The 26,462-nt window shown below is 41.9% G+C and overlaps 1 protein-coding gene across 3 annotated transcripts in view; it reads left to right on the plus strand.

Annotated features, from left to right (window-relative positions):
• Nucleotides 1–26,462, plus strand: part of USH1C (USH1 protein network component harmonin) — a gene marked incomplete at its 3' end in the record, with an annotated part of 99,389 nt that overhangs the window by 24,038 nt on the left and 48,889 nt on the right. For all 3 annotated transcript variants that reach the window (XM_084631089.1, XM_084631091.1, XM_084631090.1), the window contains exons 5-13: nucleotides 1,028–1,136; nucleotides 1,252–1,276; nucleotides 2,077–2,134; nucleotides 3,471–3,574; nucleotides 9,695–9,779; nucleotides 9,966–10,025; nucleotides 10,557–10,613; nucleotides 15,744–15,886; nucleotides 19,541–19,606. In XM_084631089.1, the coding sequence (XP_084487215.1) occupies nucleotides 1,028–1,136; nucleotides 1,252–1,276; nucleotides 2,077–2,134; nucleotides 3,471–3,574; nucleotides 9,695–9,779; nucleotides 9,966–10,025; nucleotides 10,557–10,613; nucleotides 15,744–15,886; nucleotides 19,541–19,606 (707 nt within the window). The remainder of the gene's footprint in view (nucleotides 1–1,027; nucleotides 1,137–1,251; nucleotides 1,277–2,076; nucleotides 2,135–3,470; nucleotides 3,575–9,694; nucleotides 9,780–9,965; nucleotides 10,026–10,556; nucleotides 10,614–15,743; nucleotides 15,887–19,540; nucleotides 19,607–26,462) is intronic.

Raw genomic sequence — 26,462 nt, forward strand, 5'->3', positions numbered from 1 at the left:
CTGAGCGCGAAGCCACCGCCTGTTCTCAGCCTCCCCCGGCTTCCTGCCGAACAGCTGATTCGCGGGAAGCCGGGGGGAGGGGCTGGAGAAGCAGAGCAGGGCGGTGCGTTCAGGGGAGGAGGTGGAGCGGAGGTGAGGTGAGCTGGGGCTGGGAGCGGGGAGGGGAGCTGCCAGTGGGTGCTCTACACCCACCAAATTTTCCCCCTAGGTGCTCCAGCCCCGGAGCACCCAGGGAGTCAGCGCCTAAGGCCCCACTTTTGATGTGATCAGTGAGGGAGTGGCCGCTCCCCCGCCCCTAGGAGCCAGAGGGACCTGCCGGATGCTTCCTGGGAGCTGCCCCAAGTAAGCACCTCTGGGACTCCCCACCTCGCCCACGGCAGGTGCCTCTGGCTCTTAGGGGTGGGGTGGGCACCCACTACGGTGGCCTACGAGATCCTCCTGCCCGGTTCTGGGGACAGTCAGGGGACAGGGGAGGGGGGTGGCGTCAAGGAATGCGGGGGGGTTGGATGGGGCAGGAGTCCTAGGGGGTGGGGGTGGGCAACGACCCCTTCGTGGGGTGAGGAGGGAACTCGTTGTTAAGATTTTGGCAGCTCATCACTGGAGGATAAGGTCTATCAATGGCTATTAGCTAGGATGGACAGGGATGGTCTTGGTAGCCTCTGTTTGTCAGAAGCTGGGAATGGGTGACAGGATGGATCACTTGATGATTAACTGTTCTGTTCATTCCCTCTGGGGGACCTGGCATCGGCCCCTGTTGGAAGACAGGATACTGGGCTAGGTAGACCTTTGGTCTGACCTTATTGACCGTTCTTATATTCTTATGTTAAATCTCACTCTGGACTTTACTTGAGATTCTAGAGGTATTCAAGGATTCTGCTATCTATCCAAAACATTTCTTTTCCCAGTCACAAGACCTCTACATCAAAGAGATTATCAGTTTACACAAGTTGCTTAGAGACTTTTCTACACTGATTCCTTTTTTAAACAAATCATATAACAGATTTTCCTTCTATATCTTATTTCTAAGATTGGAGATGAGATAGTTCGGATAAATGGATACTCCATCTCTTCATGCACTCACGAGGAAGTAATAAATCTCATCCGCACAAAGAAAATAGTGTCCATAAAAGTAAGACGTAAGTAATGCAAAATTCACATGGGTTGTTACAATTCCCACAGTGACAGAGAGAATGTCATGTAGCTAATTCATAATCTGCAGGAAGATTTACCTGACATATTTTTCTCTTGCAGATGTCGGCATGATACCTGTCAAAAGGTAAACGCAATCAGTCCCTTTCCTAACTTCATATCCAACATACAAATTAGATTCTTCATTTCCTCTGCAATCTCTTATCTATCATTGATATTCTAGAAAGTTGATAATGGCCAACTTTACCAATGATTAAAATGATACACATTGGCTGATTTGGCAGGGTACTGCCTCATCTGATTCGCAGTCTTAATGCAGAAAGATAAGCTTGCTTATTTATCAGTGGAATCAGTCTGGAACTCAGACAAATTCCATCACCAAATTCACTTAGCAGAATGCTCCAAGGTTCTTGCATCTTCCTAACTTTCAGGGGTTGTTTTTTAGAAGCAGTCTCTGTCTAAAGCTGTCTGAAGTTTTGAAAATCATGATTGGTCTATGATGACTTTTGTTGAAAATTTGAATTTCAGTGGGGGTAGGGGGAAACTGAGGTGTTCTGATAAAAAATCTTTTAGGTTTTTGAGGGATGTTTTGACTTGCTGTATAAACTGGTTGAGATTTTTTGACTTTCGAAAAAAGTTTCCAAAAACCAATAATTTTTCAAACAGTTTGCTAAATTATACAGGTTGTTTTTTTTTTACCAGCTCTACCTCCATCTTTACTGATGTAAATTATTGCATGTTTACCTGATGTCCTTTAGACGTCTAAGTACTTGAATACAAAGTCAGTATAATTCTTTATCAATAGTACCTACATTTATGTGTGGAATCAAAATACAAGGCTGGATTGAAGCCACATTCAATATACTCATCATTTTTAAACTATTTTCCTCATCATATTTAACCATTTTAGTTTTGTTTTACTTCTAGCTCTCCAGATGAGCCTCTTAAGTGGCAATTTGTGGATCAGTTTGTGTCAGATTCTGGGGTAAGACACCTAATACCTTATTTTAGTAATATGCCCTCTGGGAACACTTAGCGATATTTAGCTTGCCTTTCCCCCCTGTACTTATCTTTTGAGTGATTGCATTTATTTTTATGGTACAAAAACCTGTTAAGTGAAATCTGAAACAAACAGCTATTAATGTCCTACCAGTGTGCTCCTATGTGGTCTTATCCATCTCCTGCTGAAGTCAATAGAAAAAGCTTCCATTAACTTCAATGGGAGTAGATGAGGTTGATCGTTAGAAAACATAACTAAACAGCATCACCTGCATTTTCAAAAGTAACTTGTGGTTTTGAGTGCCTTCATTTTTGGGTACCTGAATTGAGATGGCTTTTAATGGGGCCTGATTTTTTCAGAAGGCAGATGTTCAATCTTTCTGAAAATCAGCCCCCTCAGGTGGTCTCAGCTTGAACACTCAATATCACTAGTTACTCCTGGAAAATGTAGACTTTTGTATATTTTTGCTGTGATGTTCTGGTGATGAGCACATGGTAAATAGACTGCTAAAGTTTAGCAGACAGATATGAAAATTAAAAGCTCTAGAAGCGGTAATACAGAAAATGTGTGATAGAAATGAAATGTTTCTACCAATAGACTCAATAACTTCTGTTGAGTTTGGTGACTCAGCAAGCCAGTGCTTTATTTTGCAAGAGGTAATTTTTAATAGATTATTTGATATACCCTGACTCTGTTAGAAGTTAAAATTCCTAGAGTGTGGGAGACTAATGGAAGAACAAATAAGTCTATGAATGACATCCATGGGTTACAGCAGTGCTAAGAAAGCCCATAACTGGCTTTCCCTAGATTTACATCACGGAAGGTTCCATTTAAAATAATAGGTAATGAGGGCTATCAATATATTTTAGGTTTCAGAGTAGCAGCCCTGTTAGTCTGTATCTGCAAAAAGAAAAGGCGTACTTGTGGCACCTTAGAAACTAACAAATTTATTTGAGCATAAGCTTTCGTGAGCTCAAATAAATATCTTTTGGGCAACTCTTGTCATGATATGCACAAGCGAATCATTTTTCTCTTATGCCCTTGCTTTAACTTTTTCTCCACTTTCCTCCTGAGATGGATCTTGACTGTTGTGATAATCCTCTTCGAATAAAGAGCCAAATTCAGTCCTGGCACAGCTCCATTGAAGTCAATGTATTTGTTCCTCCTTACATTGGGGCTGAATTTGGACTGTATAGCAGTGTAACCTGTAAATATGTAGGGTGAAATCCAGACACATTGAAATCAATGGGAGTTTACTACTGGCTTCAGTGAAGCCAGGATTTCGCCTGCAGTCTTTTTCCCCTTCTTTCTTTTGCTATAGGAGGGAAAAGGCAGTGTTGCTGGACTCGCTTCATCTGGAGGAAGGGACAATAAAGAGAAGAAAGTCTTCATTAGTTTGATTGGTTCAAGGGGCATGGGATGCAGGTCTGTAGATGAGTCCCATTTAATATGGTTTGCAAGAAACATTGGTAATTTGTGGGGTGAGAAATGCAGAACAGTCTTTGTTTACACCCCTAGTTGTGTAGTATCAGCACAAGATACATACAAGCTAATATTTTGACAAAAATGTGGGAATACCTTTGTACAATGTGTTATTTAAACACTTAATACTGCAGCATAAATGTCTACTTGCCAAATTTTGCACCTCCATTTAGTGCCTCTTTAAGTCACTACAAAAGAACAACTGTTGATCTGTGTTTAACCATGTTCAAAATGGAAAATGTGACCAGCTTATTTCAAAAAAACACCTAGAACATAGTATAGGAACTTTTTTTTCTTTTAGTTACTTATAAATCAAAAGAAAATAATTATTTATTTTTATTGACAGTGTATGTGTCTAAGGGTAAAATTTTAAAAAGCATGTAAGTGACTTAGGAGCCTAAGTCCAAATTTCAAAAGCAGGTACATTATTTAGGTGTCTACGGGCTACATATTTTTAAAGGGTATTTATATACCTAATGATGCAGATAGGTGCCTACTGGAATTTTCAAAAGTGCCTGAGTGCCATTGATTTCGTTGTCCCGGTGCACAGGGTCACACTGCCATTCAATTTTGGCCCAGTTGTCCCTCCATCTGTCTTTGAGAGCCAAGGTTCTCTTCTGTGCTGCTGCCCTGCTTTGGAAAGCAGGCTGCAATCCTGGGAAGAATGTACCCAAACTGCAACTTTAACAAACTGTGACTGCAACTTTTGAACCAAAAAAAAAGATCACAACTTTCTTACAGCCTTATTCATAATGTTATTCACTCTTTCCAAATCTCTCCATCCTACTTTTGGCACCAAAATTACTCAGTTGGTCTTAATTCACACTTTTTTTTTTTAAACCGACTTAAGCAAAATCAAAATAGGGCACTTTTATTCAAAAATGAGTTCCTACCCCCAGACTTGCACTGAAAAAACAAAAAGTATGATTTAAAACTCATATAATTATTTTGGTGCAAGTTTGTGTACAGACCAGCTCTTAGCCAGACAGGCGCCATACTTAACATCTTTTAATACTCTCTATGATCTTGTGCGCTTGCACTGAATGTGATTTTTTTTTTGGTCAGAAAAAGCTTAATAAATACGCTGACCTCTTTTTCATGCTTAAGGGTATATCTGTACTTCAAGCTGGGGGGGGTGCGATTCACAGCTCGAGGAGAAAGATTCACGTTCACTCTGATCGAGCTAGCGCACTAAAAATAGAGTGTAGCCAGGGTGGCACAAGTCACAGGAAAGGCTAGCTGCCACGAGTATGTGCCTGGGGTCTCAGACGGGAATGTACTTGGGGCAGTTATCCCTTGAGCTGCTCACACTCTCATAGCTACCCTGTTTGTAGCATTCTAGCTCAATCAGAGCTAGTGTGGGTATGTCTCCTTGAGCTGGGAGTCACACCCCCAGCTCATAGTGTAGACATACCCTAACAAAGAACTGTTCAAGGATCATCTGTGAAATTAAGAATAATCAGTTACCTTATTATTGGGGATCATTCACTGCCGCTGCTGAACATATGTGGTATAGTATGTCTTGATCTATAGATTTTTTTTTTTTAAATGCTGGTAGCAGCAGTAAAGGGGTTAATCTTTCTATCCCCACACAAAATGATTCTGCAATCAGAACATAACATTTATTTTAAAAAGAACCATCCCTTTCTATGATAGTATGATTTACAAAATTTAAATCAGATAATTAGAAAGAATGATAATATAAGGTTATATGGCAAAGCATTGTGTAACCCACACACCTTCTGGGTGTGGTGTTCTGTCCCATCTAGTGGCACCAAGACCACTTAGAGAGAGGTTAATGAGTCTGCTCTACAGCCTGAGCTAATAGGCAGTTGGCTTTTAGTTCTTGCGGTAGAGGCTCATGCACTAAGCTCCAGAGGTCCCCAGTTCTATCCCGCCCACCGACGACTGGGGTCTGTTGGAGTTACAATTGCACAGATGGGATGAGTTTAAAAAAAAAAGTTTATTCTGACTGGGCATGATTCTCTTATTTGTACTGGTGTAAATCAGGAGCAATTCTAAAATCAGTGGAGTTACCCAAGTGTAAATTGGTTGTGAGTGGAGAATCAGGTCCACCATGTAGATGAGATGTTAGCATTTATGATTTATCATATTCCCTCAAATGTACCATATACCTATAATAAAATACCCATTAAGCCTTTTTATGATGCACGGAAGTAATTTTTATACTATCATATTTAACTTTGAATTCATAAAGTAGCTATTCCGTATTAATATGAATTAACTAAATGTGGAAGGGATGTTTGGTTTTGGTTTTGGTTCATTTGTTTTTAGGAAACAGTGCAGACTTTATGGGGGGGAAACTGTTTAGAACATTGAATATAGCAATTTCTCCAGCTTGCCATATTCTAATTAGTAATAGACATTAGAGGAGCGTAGGAGGAAAAAAATATCATATTACTTCATGTTTTATGGTCAGACTTTTTATGGCTTAGAAAAAACAACTTTATGCTCTTTGTACTGTTCTGTTTATAACTGTATGAAAATACACTCCTGCCACATGAACTCTGGGCCGGATTTACAAAGATATTTAGATGCCCTAAGACAGGGGTTCTCAGGACAAATTATTTGGTTGGCTTAGAGTGCGGCCAACAACTCTTGCTGGTGGCCGCTATCACACTTCTCTCTAAAGTACTTAATTAGTTTTAGGAAAAACAAATAAATATGCACATATACACGTCCAAATCATTGTAGTTCCTTTATTGCTAGCTAGTAAGTCTGTTGTGAAAAGTGACATTAACAAACATGCAAGTACTGTATCACTTTTCAGAGCAGACTTACTCGGCCCTGGCAAGGCTGGGGACAAATTAAGCCCTTGATGGGCGGTCAGGGGAGACAGCGAGGACCAGGGGCAATGGGGGTGGAGAGGTGGCCGGGGGAGGCAGCAGGAGGCTGCAGCCTGAAGTGCCACACCTGGTGGACGGAGCCCAAAGCTGCATGGCTGGAGCCTGGGGCCTGCTGCCGTGCAGCCAGAGCCTGGGGCTGGTGCTCGAAGCCCCGCAGCTGGAGCCTGCCGCCCTGCCATCCCAGGGCTGAAGCCCAAAGGCTGAGTCCCACTGCTCCAGGAAGGTGGGGAATTCACTGGCTACCTGCTCCTCCAGCATTGTGCCCCTGGTGTCTCGGGGAGGGGGAATGCTGACTAGATCCTGGTAGTGAGGAAGCCAGAACAGTCTCCTAGATTCTCTGTAATATAGTAATTATTATAATGTATTAATTGTTTATAACAGCATTCCAACACTGATGGTTTCTGCATATGCATATAAATGACTGATGTTAACATGTTATTGGCTCAAGCTAGGCGGCGTGTTTTAAGGCTGTTTATGGCTTTAGTTTACAGAATTACTAACAGCAAATCCAATTGTGGAGAATCTAAACTTTTTAATCTTTGTATGTCCGTAATCACATAATGAAATAATATATCCCCTTTTGTTTTTTGTTGACGTCTCAGTCCCTGAAGATTAAATACATTTAGATTGGTTTTCTGTTCAGTTAAGTTCTTCACTTCATCGCAGGGGTTCTCGCAAGAAATTTTTTGGTGGCTTCAGAGTGCGGCCACTAAGTCTTGCTGGTGGCCACACTGGCACTTTTTCCTAAAATACTTGATTAACTTTAGGAAAAACAGATAAATAGCACATATACACATCCCCATCATTGTAATTTATGTAGGGTTGGGTTTTTTTTTGCAGACTCAATAATAAAAATACTACTGTGAAAAGTGGTATTTGTATGTTTGTTAATTTCAATCACTTTTTACAGGACACTTAGTAGTGATCTGGAAGGCTGTGAAAAGTGATACTTGTGTGTCTGTTAATATCACTTTTCTCAGCAAGTTTCAGAACAAATTAAGCCCTGGATGAGGGGGAGGGGTCAGAGGCAGTGGGGACATGGTGGGATGGATATGGGCCGGGGGCGGTAATGGGGGCACAAGGCGATGGAGGAGTAGATGCAGAGCCAGGTAGACAGTGGAGTCCAGGGGCGATGGAGAAGGGGGCATGGATGCGGGGCCAAGAGAGAGGAGGGTGGGTGGTGAGCCCTCAGCTGCGCGACTGGAGCCGGGGGTTGGTGCCCACTGCTGTGTGGCCAAGTACCCATGGCCAGAGCCTGGATCTGGAGGCAGGAGCTGCATGGCTGGGGAAGGGGTCAGTACCTGTGCCTGGAGCAGAAGCTGCACGGCTGGGGCAGGCAGTTGGAGCCCCGGGCCAGTGCCTCCTGCCATGCGGCCAGACCTTGGAGCTAGGTGCTGGACTCCGGCGCTGCGTGGCCAGATCCAGGAGTCAGTGCCCACTGCCATGGGGCTGAAGCCAGGGGATTGGCACCTGAGGCCAGCGTCTGCTGCTGCACACTTGGGGCTGGGGATCGGTGCCTGGAGCTGGGGATCGGTGCCTGAAGTGCAGCCAAAGCCAAGTGTTGGCTCCTGAAGTCCCATGGCTGGAGCCCCTGGTCCACACAGCCGGGCTTCCTAAGTCCCACCGCTGGAGCCCACCTCCCAACCACCCCAGGGCTGAAGCCTGAGCCTTATTGCTCCCCCTTTCCCCCTCCCCGGTACTGTGCTCCTGCAGTGTTGTGTTGTGCCCCACCTGTCTCCAGGGGCTGTGCAGGGCTGTGCATCCAGGAGGAACAGGGAGGGAGGGGGCAATGCTTTGCCTCCTGCCCCACCATCACTGCTCAGGAAGCTGTCGTGGCTGCAGGGAAACCCCCTGGTGGCCACATGCGGCCACAGTGGCCGCATTTGAGAAACTTTGCCAGCTGAGCACCTAACAGAATTTACAAAAGCACCATAACTCAGTAGACCCCTAACTCCCATTGACTTTCAATGGGAGTTCGGCACCTAACTGAGGCACTTTTGAAATTCCCACTAGGTGCCTATCTGCATCTAAATACTTTTAGTAAATCTGGCCCCTTATCTTTTATACTTACCTTTATTCAGATGGTCTCTGTATCTTTGGTTCACCAGCGCTATAAGATGAAATACCATTTCTATGCAATGTGCATTCACATTGTACTGACCAGCATTATATTTCTGTGCACTCTTCATGTTTTCATTTGTTACCCAGCCACTGAACAACTTGAAGCAGCTAATTAAGGGAATAAAGCTGGTTGCAAACTTAGAAAGATGGACAGTGCATCTGCCTGATGGCAGGAGAAGCAGCAGTCAGTCAGCATGCTTCAGAAATCTTTGCCATATTTGGTCAACACATTTTCTTAGCTGCAGCTTGAGGATTTTTACCCCAGAAGTATGGGGTATAGAGGGTTTCCTGCCTGTGACTTCCCTCTTGGCGTGGTCCATAGTTCTGAAGAATGGTATTCTGTTATACATAACCGAGTGATAGCGCAGATGTCCTCAGCACCCTAAATGAACATGCAAGCAATTACTCATTCACTACGTGCTTTATGTGGAATAGTTGCTCAGCTGGCGTAGATTGATATAGCTCTCTTGACTTCAATGCCAATTTACATCAGCAAAGGATCTGGTCAAAAATATTTTTATCATAGTGTTGCTCTCCTATCAGCTTATTGTGATAAGTGTCGTGCATAGGCATTGTGACCAACTGGAAAAACAATATTGGCTGTGACAGGATATGCTGTCATGAGAATATTAAATCCAGTGGGTCATATCCTTAGCTGATGTAAATTAACATAGTTCCATTGATTTCAGTGAAGCTATCATAGAATCATAGAATATCAGGGTTGGAAGGGACCTCAGGAGATCTAGTCCAAGCCCCTGCTCAAAGCAGGACCGATCCCCAGTTAAATCATCCAACAGATTTTTGCCCCATATCCCTAAATGGCCCCTTCAAAGATTGAACTCAAAATCTTGGGTTTAGCAGGCCAATGCTCAAACTACTGAGCTATCCCTCCCCCCACTATGGTGAGTTACATCAGCTGCGGATATGGCCCAGTGTGTTTTTCAAAAATCAGTGAGAAATACAGGAGGCAAATATCAAGAAATACCTAACCTAGAAGTAGACAATGGTTCAGCATGTATGATGTCTTTTTTGTATGGTGTTATCCTATATCATTTGTTTTCTCTGTTTACCCCAGCATTTCCAGTGGTCCAACACAAAAACCAGGCATTTTTATCAGCAATATTAAACCAGGTTCTCTTTCTGCTGAGGTGGGGCTGGAGGTGAGTATGTTGTCCTCCAAGTGAGATGTTACAGGGTCATTTTATTTTGTAGTAATTTCATTCAGTGATCTGGGATCCATTGGTGAAGTCATGTTCTGTGACCTTTTTCAGCAGGAGAGAAAAAACGTGTAAGGATACTCATAACAAAGAAAGAGTCATATGCTATGTTTTAATTATTTCTTATAGATTGGTGACCAGATTGTTGAAGTAAATGGAGTGGATTTCTCTAATGTGGACCACAAAGAGGTGGGAAAAGAGTTTTTATTTTGCCCCATTATTCTATTTAAATTAAGTGTCTTGTGTATGGAAAGTTCCCAGCAGTTATGTGTAAATTCCGCATACTGGGTACTAAACGACTTTTTAATTTAGTAGAGAAAAGCATAACAAGAGCCAATGGCTAGAAGATAAAACCAGACAAATTCGAGTTAGGAATAAGACACAAATTTTTAACAATGGTCGTGATTAACCATTGGAACAAATTTCCCAAGGGAAATGGTGAATTCTTCATCTCCTGATGTCTTCAAATCAAGACTTGGATGTCTTTCTGGAAGATATGCTTTAGCCAAGCAAGTTATTTGGCTTAACACAAGTGCAATTGGATGGAATTCTGTGGCCTGCGTTATGCATGAGGTCGGAATAGATGATCTAATAGTCCCTTCTGACCTTAAAATCTATAAAACTCTGAGTAGGAAAACTATCCTACTTCTTCTTTCTCTTTCTTCTTTATATACATAACATTTTTACACTGAAATGGACTTTTTCACTTTGTTTTTGTAGGCTGTGAGAGTGTTAAAAAGCAGTCGAACCCTAACTATCTCCATTGTATCAGGAGCCGTAAGTAACGAACCTATAGAAGCGGAAAGCATGTGAAAAAACTGTAGGCAATAATAAATAATACAATAGTCTTTGTTTCAACATAACTTCATATTCCCTTTTGAATGCCCTGATCCAAAGCCAATTAAAGTCAATAGGAATCTTTCCATACACTTCAATAGGCTTTGGCTCAAAGTCACTAAGAGGGCCTGATACAAAAATCAAATCCAATTTTGCCAGCAAAGAAAATAGCTAGAACGCTAACTCAAGTTAATGCAAGACAATGGGTCAAATTCTGCACTCACTTGCACCAGTGTAAATCTACTGAAGTCAGGGAGCCAGACACTACTCTCACACTGGTCTAGATCACAAGTAAATCCATTGAAGTCTGTAGTATAAAACTAGTTCATGTGACCTCATGGTCCACATTTTCTAGTCTACTAAGGATACTTTGGAATGCTTTGGTGGTATGAAGCAGCCTTTGAGCCAGCTTCATTGGTCCATGGTGGATTCCCTCTGTCTAGGAAATCCTCTGCTGGTGCAGAACTGCAATAGTGACTCCTATGTTACTTCTCTGTTTCTAGGGGAAAGAGGATGCAACCAATATCTCCCTCTGCCTGGTAATCCCTGGCTGTTGGGACAGCCCTTAGTGGCTGTGTAGCCAATGTAAAACAGAGCAAGCCACAGGCTTTTCTATCATATACTAAGGTCCTGACCAATGGCTTGACAGCCCCAAGATCAGGGTAGCTGAAAGCCACATTTGCACTCTGAGCTCCAGAGCTGTGCTGAGCTCTGCTTGGATGCAGACAGGAACTGGGATAGTGCACATCTAACGATCTATATGGTCTCAAAATTTGCTTTGCACTGCTAGATTTGGCCAAGCTAGTATCGTTTGTAATCGTTTTTTAATTATTTGTTTGAGAATTATGCTAAGTGTACTCTAGCAGAATAAAGTTGGGACTGTGAGCCTGTTCCCATATATTTACCAATGGCCAAAATGCCTATTGATTTAAGTGAGAGCAGGATTGAGCCTCAGTAAAGTCCTAGACCAATTAATTCCTATCGTAAATGTTAATTCCAGTGGTATTGCATCAGAAATGAATTTGGTCCTTTTTCTCAACTAATAAACATAATGTGCCACTTCTAATGTTTTGTACGATAGTAGTGTGCCTTTTTAGGGCCTGATCTAAATGCCATTGAAGTCCGTTAGAATATTTTCATTGACGTCAATGGGATTTGAATAATTGTTCAACTGTTTAAACCCTCTCAGAGTAAACTTTAGGGCCCCATACAATAAAATCCTGAAGTAACACGTGCAGATCACAGGCAGTACATGAATCTTAATATTTACTTGTTACCATTTCTTGTATAGCTGAAATAAATAGGGGAAACAACATCTAGTACAGTATCTATTCGACATTGGTGAGGCCTCATCTGGAGTACTGTGTCCAGTTTTGGGCCCCACACTTCAAGAAGGATGTGGATAAATTGGAGAGAGTCCAGCGAAGGGCAACAAAAATGATTAGGGGACTGGAACACATGAGTTATGAGGAGAGGCTGAGGGAGCTGGGATTGTTTAGCCTGCAGAAGAGAAGAATGAGGGGGGATTTGATAGCTGCTTTCAACTACCTGAAAGGGGGTTCCAAAGAGGATGGCTCTAGACTGTTCTCAATGGTAGCAGATGACAGAACGAGGAGTAATGGTCTCAAGTTGCAGTGGGGGAGGTTTAGATTGGATATTAGGAAAAACTTTTTCACTAAGAGGGTGGTGAAACACTGGAATGCGTTACCTAGGGAGGTGGTAGAATCTCCTTCCTTAGAGGTTTTTAAGGTCAGGCTTGACAAAGCCCTGGCTGGGATGATTTAACTGGGAATTGGTCCTGCTTTGAGCAGGGGGTTGGACTAGATGACCTTCTGGGGTCCCTTCCAACCCTGATATTCTATGATTCTATGATTCTATGATTCTATCTAAGGGCTAATGTTCATGGCATAAGCACACAAAACAATAAATAGTATTCTTTGGCTGATTAAATGCCTTTGATAACAGCAGAAACCAGTTATTGCTGACATTCTCCATTCCCAAGAGCATTATTACCTTTGCAGTTATACAAGAGAACATTCAACAAATCAGAGTGCCAAACTAAAATGTTTTTCTTGCCATTTGAGGATTTGAAAGGTCTGTTCTGCTGTTTTCTCAGTCTCTCCATTGACGCAATTTTGAAGGACAGAGCACTTAGGTGAATGATTGTTTGAGGGAGGGCTCTAAAAGAGGATATTTTGAGGGCAGAGCCAAAAAATGGCTTCTATGGAAATGAAATGATGTGGCCAAAAACGTCAAAGGGCAGCTGTGCATGGACAGTACCCAACTGAACAAACAGATGTGCATAAAGAAATGCAGATTTTTGCAAACACAAACAGATGCAGATACTGTTAACGTTTGGCCCATAGCATAATAAGAATTTCACTGTCACTTGTCATAAAATCACAGAGTCTTAGAAATTAGAGATGGGAAAATACTATTAGATTAGTCACCTCAATCCCCTACCAGCATACTCATTTAAACAATTAAAATGCAGGCCACTTAGGAGTGGGATAATGTGTGATGTTTTCTGGAGTATAGTTGGGTGAAATCCATCTGTTGTCTAACTACTCTGTGAACATCTTTCCAATATTCAGCCATTAGTATTTGGTCATGCACAGTGGGTAATAGGCTTCATACTCTGCTTCATGCACAATGATTTTATATAAGTGACTCTCATGAAAGCTAAAAAGCTATTTTAGATGTACACTTCTAAACTCCCTGATGTTTTAAGCACTAGAAATATTTATGAATGACCAGAATGTACATGCCATTGGTAGAAGAACCAAATACTCCATCTACTGTACCTTAGGGTTTTATATTGGTCTCCAGCACCAATGTATCTGAGCACTTTGTACATATCTGATCATTTTTCCTCAAGAGTCTATCCATTTAAAAGTCAATACACTTAGCCCAATGTAAATATGTGCAAATCATACATTTCTAGCAGCACCAGGAAAGCATACGTGGAGTTAAAAAAAAGCACCATGCACAGACCAGAATTCTATCCCCTGGATGACTTTGGCCATCCAACATTCATGGGAAGTAGCCTCATCCAGAGAGATGGGGATTTATCGAAATAACTCACTTTTGTCCTACTAAATATAATAGTCCACAGGCCTTGTAAACTTCATTTAAATAAACATTCCAGGCTGGATTCTCAACAGCAGACACAGGGGCTTAAGGAGCTAGTTACATCCAGTGCTCATCAGCGCCAGTAGACTCTGGAGGTGCTGGGGACCTATTCTAACTTTTATGCCATTGGCATTAGGTCCTTTCTGTAGTGGCACTCTGCTCTGCTACACCTTACCCCTGCCCCGGACATGCCCCCTTTGTTTCCTGACACACCCCCTATTCTAGGGATGAGGGGGGCTGCCATAGGAGCTATGGTGAGTTCTCTTCTGTTTCTTCTCCAGATCCATCCACTTTGAGCCTGAGCAAAGTGGAGAATCCAGCCCTCCTAATTAACACACATTTTTCATTGAAGCAAACCCAGGCACATATGACCAGCCTTTGAATATTCAAGAGCATCACAGTTTTAAGACAACTGCACCTGTATTTCTGTCTGTGATCCACCAAGGGTACTCACTTTAGGCTTCCCGCTCCTAGCCATCAAATCTCCTGGGTGGAGACTAGTGTCTCACTCTTTTCTGACCAGGATTTTTAAGGCTGCACAGCTCTCTGGTTTACAATGCACTATCAACAGCAAGCCAGACTGCCCACACAGGGCAGTACCTCTGTTTTGATTTCTCTCTTAAGGCTATGACTAGCATACCTGCCAGCAGTCACAAGTTACCATACAGAGCAAGCATATTTATTCTTAAAGTGAAAGCATTACAAAGAAGGCATATTGAAAACAATAAAAGTTCCTATGTGTGTGCTAAAATTTTATCAGAGGCCACCCATCAGACTTATGGGGCAAAAGTAGGTCAAGTCCTTCCTACCCTTCTGCAAGGATGCGGGGGGAGGGGTGTGTGGGGCTGGGACAGGGATAGAAGGCCCTGTCTGTTTTCTGGATCAGAAAGAAGGTCCTGAGTCAGTTTAAACTCAGGCTACTTATCCAAAAGTCCTTTCTTTGTCTGTTGGTGTCTGGAGAATCTAGTTTGAACTAGTAAATGTGAGTCTTCCCAGAAGGCGGGGTTGCAACGTGGCTGATTTGCCTTAATCACCACCTACTGTCTCTAATTCCTGGAGGAGCTGTAGTAGCCCTCCCCGATGGAGTAGAACACAGTCAGATGTAACCTGTTCATTTTTAAAAAATGGACCCGAAAGGCACTGCTTGGGGTTGCAATATCTGTCACATCTCCCCCCAGAGAGGTTACATACAATCCTCATAACACATAAACTTAATACAAGAAGCTTTTGCAAGGACTTTGCAGGAAATTGCCCTATCAGTCACAAAAGGCCCCCATCAAACAGCTCCATTATGTTACCCCTGTTGTTTTGAGATGAAAATATTCCATATGTTTTATTTGAACTATAAATTCAAACAGAAGAGAACAAAGAAACAGACAAGATGATGTGACTAGCCTTGTTTCCCACTCCTGTTCCCTTTGGATCCTTATTCACTCATACTGAGATAGTGATGCTTGCACATCCACGCAGGCATAACACCTCTGACACTGCCTTCACACCACTTGGATAGGCAGGAATAGAAAACAGGTGTGAGAATGGATGTGTTTCACCACACTGTGTGCATGCTCCGATTATAAAGTAAAATGACTGGTATTGAAGAAAAGGGGGGGGCTTTCTCCTGGGAGACGTTGAGCACTTCTGTCTCGGTTAGGAGCATTCTCTCTTCCCTTTGACTTTAGCAGGAACTGAGGGTGCACAGCATCATGTAGGAGGTGCTCAGCACATCACAGATTGGGACCCAAGTTGCTCACAGCCCTGACATGTTTGGTCATTGTTATTTGGAAACTGTGTTATAGAAGGTGTTACTTGGTAGAAGTGATGGGAGGAAGCAATTTAATGTACATTTACGGTAGCAGCTTTGGAGGTTGTGATTTTTTTAGGGGAAATAAGTTAACTCAGATTTTTAGTGATGAATTTGTTTTTATGCTGTGATTGAAGGGGAGAGAGCTGTTCATGACTGAGGACGAGAGGCAGCGAGAGGCGAGTCTTCGTGAACAGGAGCGCCAGGAGTTAATGCATCAGAAACGGCTTGCATTAGAGACTAACAAACTCCTCAAAAAGCAGCAAGAGAAAGAGAGACAGTAAGTGCTTTAGATGGAGGGAGATCTGTTCAACTTTCCTTTCACTTGGAACTGGCAATAATGACTGCGAAATAATGGCGAGGACACTCTCGAATAACATTAATTCTTTTGCTGCTGAGAGACTCTCCTCCAATTCCCTTTTCTGTTGGTGTTGTGGGCACTTTGGAACTTCAGAGCTAAGATCCTTCTGTATTCATCATCTCAAGGAATGTGCCAGTGATACACACGCGCACTCTCTCTCTCGTATATATACAGAATGAATGAATACAGAAGGATCTTAGCTCTGAAGTTCCAAAGTGCCCACAACACCAACAGAAAAGGGAATATATATAAATAAAAGACACACACGCACAAACTGTATCTATAAAACCATAGAGTAACAAATGAGGGCTGTCAGTATTTTGCAGATACCAAACCTGGAGGGAGGGAACCAGCAGCCTCAGGAGATAGTGGGTTTGAAGACTCTCTGGCTCTTATCCCTTCCTGGCAGTAGGAAACCAAAGTGGGAGGGGCTGGGAAAGGATTGTCATCTGACCAGCAGGAAAATGAGGGTGCAGGGGCCTGGTAGGATCAGAAGACATGGTAGGAGAGAGCCACAGCAGGTGGGACAAGACTGTTTTGGGGAGCAGTGATAGGGTGAAGGGTGATATCTGGACCATACTCAAGTGCCCACTACCACACAAAGCAGGCTGCCCGAGTACTTAAAGACTTGCCTTTTTCCAAGGGGATATGTCATACAAAGAGAACTCTAACAACAGCTGTCCCCACATACATTGCATTGTAGGCAAACTGGTTGTTTTTAAACAGCCCCATTTACCTTTACCGAGCTCTTGTAAGTATCGGGTCACAACATTCTACCCATATAAAATTCAATACAGTGACATCAAGGTAAATCTCTGCCCATAAAATGTTTCTCAGTAAAACACCTATATGGTTGAAATCAGCATGTAAAGCATCTAGTTCCTGGAGGGTTTTGGAGAGACTCTTAGGGCTACATCCTGAGGCGTGCTTATAGGGAAAAAGGGGCAAGCAAGGAGTTCTTCTTCCCCTCCCACTTCCTGCAGCTGTAGTACACCTCACAATAGCCGTTAGCGTGCTCTGGACAGTGCAGAGAGTCCTTGCTCCATCTCCCCCCTCCTCCAAGGAGCTAGCCAGTGAAAAGGGCCTGGGGAGGAAACTGGGCCACGATCCCTCCCTCACTGACCCAGAGTTGGAGCAGCATACCAAGGGGAGCTGTTAGATCCATCCTCCTGGATGGTGTTGATTGTTCAGCCCTGTGCGCAAGAAGCAGCCCCACAAAAGTGCACACCATTGTGGAGCACAGTGTCTCAGGTGCTTCTCCAGGGATGGGGGCAGTTTTGCACTGCCCCACTACACAGACCATAATCTAGTTCTTATTACATGTGCTCTACTATGTGTCTATTAATAATCAGTATCTAAGGCAGACTTGCTAACTGTTTAGGAAGAATGATCAGTTGAAACAACTGAAAATACCAACTGGCTGGAGAAGGTGCGTCCTATGGTGGGTGATCAATGCTGTGGAACACGGTTACTGTAGCCCAGTTATGAAAGGAATTGGATGCTGTCGCTCTTGTTTTCTTCACACCTTCACCAAGCAATAGAACAGGTTCTTACTGCATCTCTCGGGTAACCTCCCCATCAATATCCTTCACGGTGTTCTATTTATCACTCAAATTGTAAAACTCTGCCAGAATCCCCTGGCACAGAAATGGCTGTGTCAGAGTCCAGTGCCTTCACAAGGTCTGCAACAGCTGTAGCAGCCCTGTTTCTGGTGAGCCATTATGAAATGTTGAAATACATAAAAGGTAGCTATTTATGTCCACTGTACACTGTGTCTCCAAACGGACATGAGTAGCATTGCATTGACTTGTCTGAGCACAGCAGTCTAGACGTAAATGATCAGAACTAAAATTGCTTTGTTTTATTACATAAGACCAGCTAAATCTGAAGGTTTATCCTTGGCCACAGCAGTCATGGCAGTGCTCAGAATCCTAAAGTAGCCAACTCCGGGCATCCGTGGCTTGTATATGGGTGATCCATGTGAGCCCTGGCAGTTTCTACAGTCTACATATATAGACAGTTAACGCGTGTTGTGCTGGAGCACTGTAGATTTACACCCCCGCTTGTCATGGGGTAAAGGCTTGTTTAGATGTGCCCTAAGACTCCAGGCTTTATCTGTTCTCAGTTTAAATAAAACAACAGATGGGTTAAACTGGGCAGCAGAACCAGATGAACACAATACTGGTCACTGCTGTAGGGATTTATTAACGTGGCAGTTTACAGTTGTTGAAAGGGGAAAAAATGAAACAGCATTCTCCAATTGCTTCATTCTGTTGTTCCTCCCGGCACACCGCCTCTTCCCAATATCCCTGTCCTCCGCTACTTTGTTCTTAAAAGTGAAATCTCATTGCCTGCTTACTACTAACTTCTTAGAGCAGGTCTATACTGCAATAAACCCATGGCACTGAGTCTCAGAGCCTGGGTCAGCTGACTTGGGCTTGCAAGGCTTGGTTCGTGGGGCTAAAAATAGCAATGTAGACGTTCAGGCTCAGCCTGGAGCCCAGGCTCTGGGACCCTCCTCCTTGAAAGGGGAGGGTCTCAGAGCCCAAACATCTACACTGCAATTTTACAGCCCCACAGCCTGAGCCCTGGAAGCCCAAGTCAGCTGACATAGACCAGCCACAGCTGTGTCATAGGACTTCTATTGCATTGTAGACATACCCTTAGAGTCTTCTCTCTTTTTATACTTAGGTCAAGGAGAGTGGGGAGAACACATGTTCTCCTTGACTGCTTTTTTTTCCTTCATCTGCTCTTCCCAATGGAGCAAGAGCATAGACAAGTTATGTTCCTCTCTGTCTCCCGTTCTTTCTTTTTCCTCTGACTTCTTATCCTTATTCCTTTCCCTACTGTCTTTTCTTGCAGAAACCTGCACTTCCTCATTTTTCCCCTACTATATTCCGATTCTTCTAATCTGGATGCTGTCTCTAATTCACTCTCAACAGTATAGGTCATAAATTAGGCATAGCAAAGTTAACAAAAATAGTGGGATTTCAAGACATGATAAATCTGCACCTGATAAGTGACCAGAGTCTCCCTGTACTTTGATCTACACACAGAACTGATGACAGTACTTGGATTATAGTGTGCAGAGAATAGCGCAAATCAAGGGATTTACTATGTTTTTTAGTTAGATGATAAGAGAGAAACCAAGTCGTAGTGCAGGTGAAATAAAAATATTACTCTGCTTTGAGTTGATACAGTAACTATCATCTGAGAATCTCGAAGTACTTTACAAAGGTGGATAAGCATTATTATCTCTTAAGTGGCGGGAAACCCGGATTAGAAGTCAAATCTTTTGACTCTCCAGCTCACTAGAGTGGTTTACGCTCATATTTTGCATTTGGTCTACTCTGCTAAGCTTGTGGTTACGTTTACTGTAGAAAGTATATTTTCAATAACTCTAAAAACCACAGTATCAATGGTGGAGAATGATGCTTTCTTCAGCTAATGCTAAAACTTTTTGATTAAATTCTCCCAGTGCATATTTGTTCTCATCGATATATATTTTTGTTTTATACTAGCATACACATGGCAACTTATTTTTCTCTAAATGCAAATTGCTCTGTATTGCAGAAGGAAACTGGAAATTTCTCAAAAGGCTGCAGAAGAAGAAGAAAGATACCGAAAAGAAATTGAACAGTAAGTAATCCTGTGCTATATATGTTGTGTAATATGCATGTAAAGAGAAATTAAATACTAGAGTTTGCAAAAAAAAAAAAAAAAATTGTCCACGTTTTTTTCCAGCAGAACATGGCAATTTTGTCAAAATGGAATTTTTTACAGGAAATGTCTGTCTTCAATGAAAAAATTGGGGTTCAATGAAAATAGAATTTTTTCAAGTTTGAGTGACCAAAAACTGAAAAAAAATTGTATAGTCAAGTGAAAAAGTTCAGTAAAACTTCATATTTTTGCCGAAGCATCTCAAATGTTTCAGTTTTCAACAAAACCCGCAAAATCTTCATAGAAAATTTTTGATGAAAAGGAAACAGTTTTCCATTTTCATGAAGGAATAAATGGGCAAGGAAAAAAAATCAACCTTTCCTTATCTACTCTACTATATACATTTCATATCTGAATGAAATTTATCTTCAGGACTACGAGGGTGCTGTTTTAAAGCAGCTTATGATCATTCCAAATGTAGGTCATATAAAATGTTCTTTCTGGTTGAGTGACATATGCTGGAAATCTCTGCCAATTGTACAACATCCTAGTTATTTCTTAAACTTGTAGATGACAATTTCCTAACTCAAGAAGTGTTGCACCCAACATAGGGGAATTTTCTGTTAGACCTTACCTTGATAGATAAAGAGGAATTGATTGCAGCACTTAAAGTTAGTGGTTTGTGAGATCCAGTGATCAAGACTTGATTATATTTGTTGTATGCAAACAATAAAGTCCAAAGCAGTGACATTATGTACTGGGTTCTTTATAAGGGCCTGTTTTACAAAGCTGAAAATAACTGTGAGCCACAGCAGATGGGAGAAAAAAACCCCACAAAGATGTAAATGATCATTCAGAACTGTTTTAGAACATTTTATTAGATGCCCCAAAAGCCAGAACTGAGAGTTAAGGTTACACGGGTTAGAAAAACAGCCTGGCTTAGAGAGAGAGTTGAAAGCAGCAATAAAAATAAAAAGATATTATATAACACAAGGGTTGGGGAGAAAGGGAAAGATGATAACAATATATATGTCAGAAGCTAGAAATTGTAGAAAATTGGTAAGGGAATCAAAAGAACTCAAAATAAAATCTAAGGCCAGCAGAGTTAAGGACAAGAAGGAAGAGTCTTTATGATAACAAGAACAGAAGGAACCCTAACTATGATGTTAATGTTGTATATTCCTAGTACGTGTAGGAACAAAGAACATAGGCCAGGCTTACAGCGCGGGAAACTCTATCCTGGAAAGCAGTGACTGAAAAAGACTTGGGGACCCGGGGGAGACTGAGATGAACATGAGCTTGTAGTGTGATGCTGTGGCTAAAAGGGCTAATGCAGTCCTTCGATGTAAACAACAGGGAGCTTTCAGTAGGAGTAGGGAAATGACCTATGTATTTGGCACTGGTACAACTGTTCGTGGTATATTGTGTCTAGTTCTGCTGTCTGCACTTCAAGAATGATACTGAAAAATTGGAGTGGATTCAGAGAGGGGCCATCAGAATGATTAAAGGAAGAGAAAATATGCCTTATAGTGAGACACTCAAGGAGCTCAACCTATTTAGATTATCAAAAGGGTAAGGGGTGATTCTGATCAGTCTATAAGTAATTACATGGCAAACAAAAATTTGATGATAGAGGGCTCATTGTTCTAGCAGACAAAAATATAACTAAATTAAGTGACTGGAATTTGAATCTAGACACATTCAGACTAGAAATAAAATGCAAATTTAGAACGGTGACGGTAATTAATCGTTGGAGCAACATACCAAGGACTGTGATGGATCCTTCATCACTGGAAATTTGTAAATCAAGAGTGGAGGCTTTTCTAAAAGAGTTGCTCTACTTACAACCACAGCTATTGGACTTGAAGCAGGCATTAATTCAAGGAAGTCCTGTGGTTTGCTTTATGCAAGAGGTTAGACTAGATTATCATACTGGTCCCTTCTGACCTTAAAATCTATGAAGGCTTTCTGACAGCCCATCCATCAACAGTACTGAAAACAAGTTGGATGCAAATATCAATGTAGTTTAAATATTGTTGTACATTTAGAACTGGAGGGGGGAAAACCAACCAATCACTATGTGGTTCACTGTTTTAATGTACGTTATTTTCTCTTCTGAACAATTTTGGCAAATTAAATGATAGTATGAAATTGGAAAATTAGTGTGGCAGATTTCATACTCCATAATTTTTCTGATGCAGCTTTCTGTAACTTGTAAATTGGTTAGTCTCTAAGGTACCACAAGTACTCCTTTTCTTTTTGCGAATACAGACTAACACGGCTGTTACTCTGAAACCTTTCTGTAACTGTAATTTACTCTGAAATGTTCAGACATGCCTCTCCTGTCACATTAAACAGCTTTCCACGTGCATCATTTCATTTGACTGCTTTTGATCTATCTATATTAGAAGCCGAAATCCTGCACAACAGACAGAGCATGCACAGGGCTCTCTGAATCAGTGATGGCATGTTGGATGCGGAACAGAGTATGTTTCCCCAGCTGCCACAAGGGCCATCGGGGACCAGAGCAGCTTCTTGCAACCCCAGGATTGGGGGTCCAAAAATGCCCATACATATGCCAGCCATCCCCGCACTGGAGTCTGTGTCAGCACAGGGACGACTTCTGTCTGCAATGTTTTCCCGTTCTCATACTGTATTGAACAAATTGGTGCAATAACAGTGAAGGATGCTACATAAACAAACAAAGAAATCCTTTTCCAAAGCCAGCTTGTCTGCCTCACTGTCATGATGAATGCCTCTGGTATCTGCAGACTTCATCTGAACATCATAACCATTGCACCTTTGTTCCCACACATCTCTCTTCCTATTACAGTCTGTCTTGAAGTCTGGTAATAGTATCAAGCATTTCGATATAGAGCTTTTATAGTTTCAAAGTGCTGTACAATACAAAAGTTAACAAATTAAGCCTCAACACCCCTGCAAGGTAGGAGACTATTATAATCCCTATTTTAAATATGAGAAGAGAGAGAAGATAAATGACTTGTCTCAGATTATGTATCAAGTCAGAGGTAGAGTAGGTTTTACTACACAGGAGTTTCTGACTATGAGCTTCAGGCTCAATCCATTAGAACATGCTCTTTTCCTGTGTTAGTAGCTTGAGTAGCCTTTCACCCCTTTTAAAGACTTAAGACCCTTTTCTCTGAAACTCTTTCCTTAAAATTGCTGCAGTTATCTGGTTCTGCTGCCTAAATTATTGTGAAGCTGATGTATCGTCATACCTGAAGTACCTTTAAGTAATCTCAGTAGCTTTATTTCAGCACTTCACAAATGCAACATGAGCAAGTGGAGTTTGCAGCTTACAAGCTCTGCTATCATTAATGTTCATGCACATGACAGGTAACATTTTCAGAAGCACCTACATGATTTATGGTATGTCTACAGAGCATTTTGGAGAGAGCCTCCCAGCCCAGGTCAACAGACTGGGGCTAGCCAGGCTTGCACAAGGGCTCTAAAAATTGCTGTATGGACAACGCTCTGAAGTTGCAACTTACACTGGAGCTCAGGCTCTGGACTTATGCTCCCAAGTCACCTGGGTGCTTTACAGCATATTACCCACAATAACTATTTCAGGCCACGTGGCTGGTTTCAGTGAAGAGTTTCAAAGGCTTCAGCAAGCAGTGTCACCAATACTCTCACTTCAGTGGGGTGGTACTTTGAAAATCTCTTATCAATCCTTGTGTTCTGAACATGAACACAAGTCTTTGCCTTAGCATCTCTCTGTAGCCTGCAGCCTTTCCTAGCAGAGCAAAATCTATTTAACAAAAATCTGTAACTGTACAGAATGAGTTATGCCCTGTAGTTTGCAATTTCTTTACAGAAACTAGGAAGATGGACCCTCCAAGGAAACTGTTGGCTCTGTGTCATATGTTGTTAGTACTATTTTATGAATCACCCTTCTGGCCCTATTGGCATATTGTTTGAATATTAAAGTCTACTCTGCTAGCAATTACATTAGCCAGAACATGCAGGGCTACCTCTAAGTTATTGGTCTTGACCCTGTTGCTACCAAATAATTTAATTCCTAGACTAGCCTCCTCTGATGTATATTCAGTAGAGTCCTCTGCCTACACGTGGGCCTTTTTAAAATCTTCTTTTCAGTCTTTTAACTAAATCCAAACATTGTTTATTTGTCATGTAATGCAAATAGCAACAACAGCAGCAGCTAGATGAGATCCAAATGCAAAGTCCATAAATTAGGGATATCATGTGAATCTGTGACTCTGGAGGACTTTGCTACCATAAACCAGTGAATTACACTGACATGCCACAGCTGAAAATATATCTTTTATGTCACTGAGAGCTGTGCTCTATGGTACAAAATTCAGCAACAGCAGAAATGCTGCAATATATTATTGGATTGTTTGTCGCTTGTGATTGCAGCAATCTTTAACAGGTTAAGAGAAATGGGAAGAAACATTCTATACAGTTATTGTTCACACATTTTTATTTTACTATCTATTTTTATTTATTAACACAATGGCCAAGAGTGTGCTTGGCATGTTTCCATACAGGTAAAACGTAATCTCCATCTCCGTGGTTTTACAATCTGATTGCAGATGTGAGCAGAGTTGATAAAACAGTAGAGAGTGGGAGGATGGAAAGAGTTAAATCAAGAGGATTAGAGGGTTACTCAGCTAAAGCTATGGACAACATGGTGGAGCAAAAATTGTTTTAATAAATATAAGGAAAGTGGAATCCTTATGATTCATTTCTTGTAATTGCCATGGAGGATGTGGCTCCTGAGGAAGGATATGTCAAATATATTGTACAGACTCTGCAGTTTCAGTCAAACATTGTTTATTTGTCATGTAATGCTAATATCAGCAATAGTAGGGGCTATACTGTGTTAAATTCTCCATCATCAATCTAGATGTTTTTGCTTCTAGGCACCGAATACATGACTAGGTTGGTCCTGACCCTAGTTCAGGTCAGTAGGCAGCCTACCCCACACACCTGATGTAAATCCCCATTTAGCTCTCCAACCGCCATTTTACTGCCATTGTTCATGCACTTTTGTGTTGAGCTGGATTTCCATTTTTGGAAGAATATCTGCTTATCATAAATAACCCCTCAAACCTTCCTGCTTCCTTTTATTGTTTAGGTTTTTTGTAGAGCAAGTGGGGGGATGGTTATGTGTACATCACCTTGGACTTTCGTTGTTGTATGTTGTAAGTAATCTCCATGGGGGGGTCTAAGGATTTTAAGCAGGGTTTTTCCAAAGAGCATTAAAGAGTTAGGCACCCAACTCCCACTGAAGGTTAATGGGACATGGTATCCTAAGTCCCATTTGTGCCAATGTTCCCCCTACATCTCCCAGATCTCCTTATTTCTGATCATGGTGTGATGGGTTCCCCCAGGGTACCACCCGGAATTAGGGTACTACTGAGCCCTCTGACCTACCAGCCTGGGCTCCGTCTCACACTGTGCTGTTGTGACAAGTTGCAAAGCTCTCCAGCCTGCACTTTGACCAGCATTCACACAGGTAGGGACACATCCAGCTCAAGTTACATGCAGGCTCTCTAACTACTGGCCTCTGATCCCAGAGCAGTACCGTCCTGCCCTGGTCAAATCTGGCCAGTATATGGGTTTAACATCCAGTCCGCCTCTCCTTCAATGTGAAGAGGACCATGCACACATGTGGTAACCAAGCTAAGATTTCCCCCAGACACCATAGTCAAACGCACACTGGTTTGGATTAAAACATAAAATAAGTGTATTAACTACAAAAGGATAGATTATAAGCGATAGCAAACTGATCAAAGCGGATAACCTAGTAAATAAACAAAACCGTAACGTACTAGAGCGTAACACACTAGATAGGCAGGATGTGAATTAGTAAATTCTCATCCTGAGTGATAAACAGGCTGGCACATTCTTAAGGCACAAGCTGCCCTGGCTCTGTAGCTTGAGTTGGCCAGGTTTTCATACACAGGCTAGAAATCCCTTTAGCCTGGGACCGTCAATTTCCGCCTGTTCAGTCCTTGCCACTCAGGTGTTTCCAGGTGTGTTGTTGTAGGGAGAGAGAGGTCCCATCATGATGTCATTTCCCCCTTTCATATCTTCTTTCCACTTGCTGGAAAAGTCTTTTGCTGTGACCTGGGTCAAACAGTTCCCATGGTGTAGTGTTATCTCTGAGAGCTTTCTGTTGTTACACCGTTCCTGGGGTAATCCTTGTGCTTGTTTTTGTTTTTTTTTCTTCATTAAGCCACTAACATTGTTTGGCCTTTTTACTGTTGTACCTGAAAGGCTGCTTGTGGGTGTTTTCAACCTCACAACATGTTTCAGTAACACACACACAGCCAAACTTCATAACTTCGCATACAACAATAGCACATGCAATCCAACGAGATATTAACGTCTAGCAGATCAAGACTTTTAGAATGATACCTCACAAGGCATTCTTTGTACAAAACATATCCTAATTACATTACAGTGGTGAATATTGTGCTGCCAAGGTATCACATATGGATTCTTTTTAACTTGTTTCCTCATTTTTCTGAACTCTCCCTTTCTAGAGTGTCACAGTGTTCGTTTTTGGTAGAAGTCCTTCTCCAAACATGTTGAATTTAATTATACAGTGGTGTCACTGTTGTTTAGTTGTCTCAGCTATAGTTATTTCTTGAGCCAACTCCTGTCAGGGTTCAGCTACTTTTTTTGTGTTCTCTAGGACTAGCTATTCCAAGAAGCAATAATTTAAATGGAAATAAATCATGTAGAAGTAAGGCACTCATTTTTAACGGTGAGGACAGGTAAACATTGGAATAACCTACCTAGGGATGTAATGGAATCTCTGTCACTTGAAGTTTTTAAGTCA

Source organism: Lepidochelys olivacea (genome assembly GCF_965140295.1).
Source record: "Lepidochelys olivacea isolate rLepOli2 genome assembly, chromosome: 6".
Lineage (NCBI taxonomy): Eukaryota > Metazoa > Chordata > Testudines > Cheloniidae > Lepidochelys > Lepidochelys olivacea.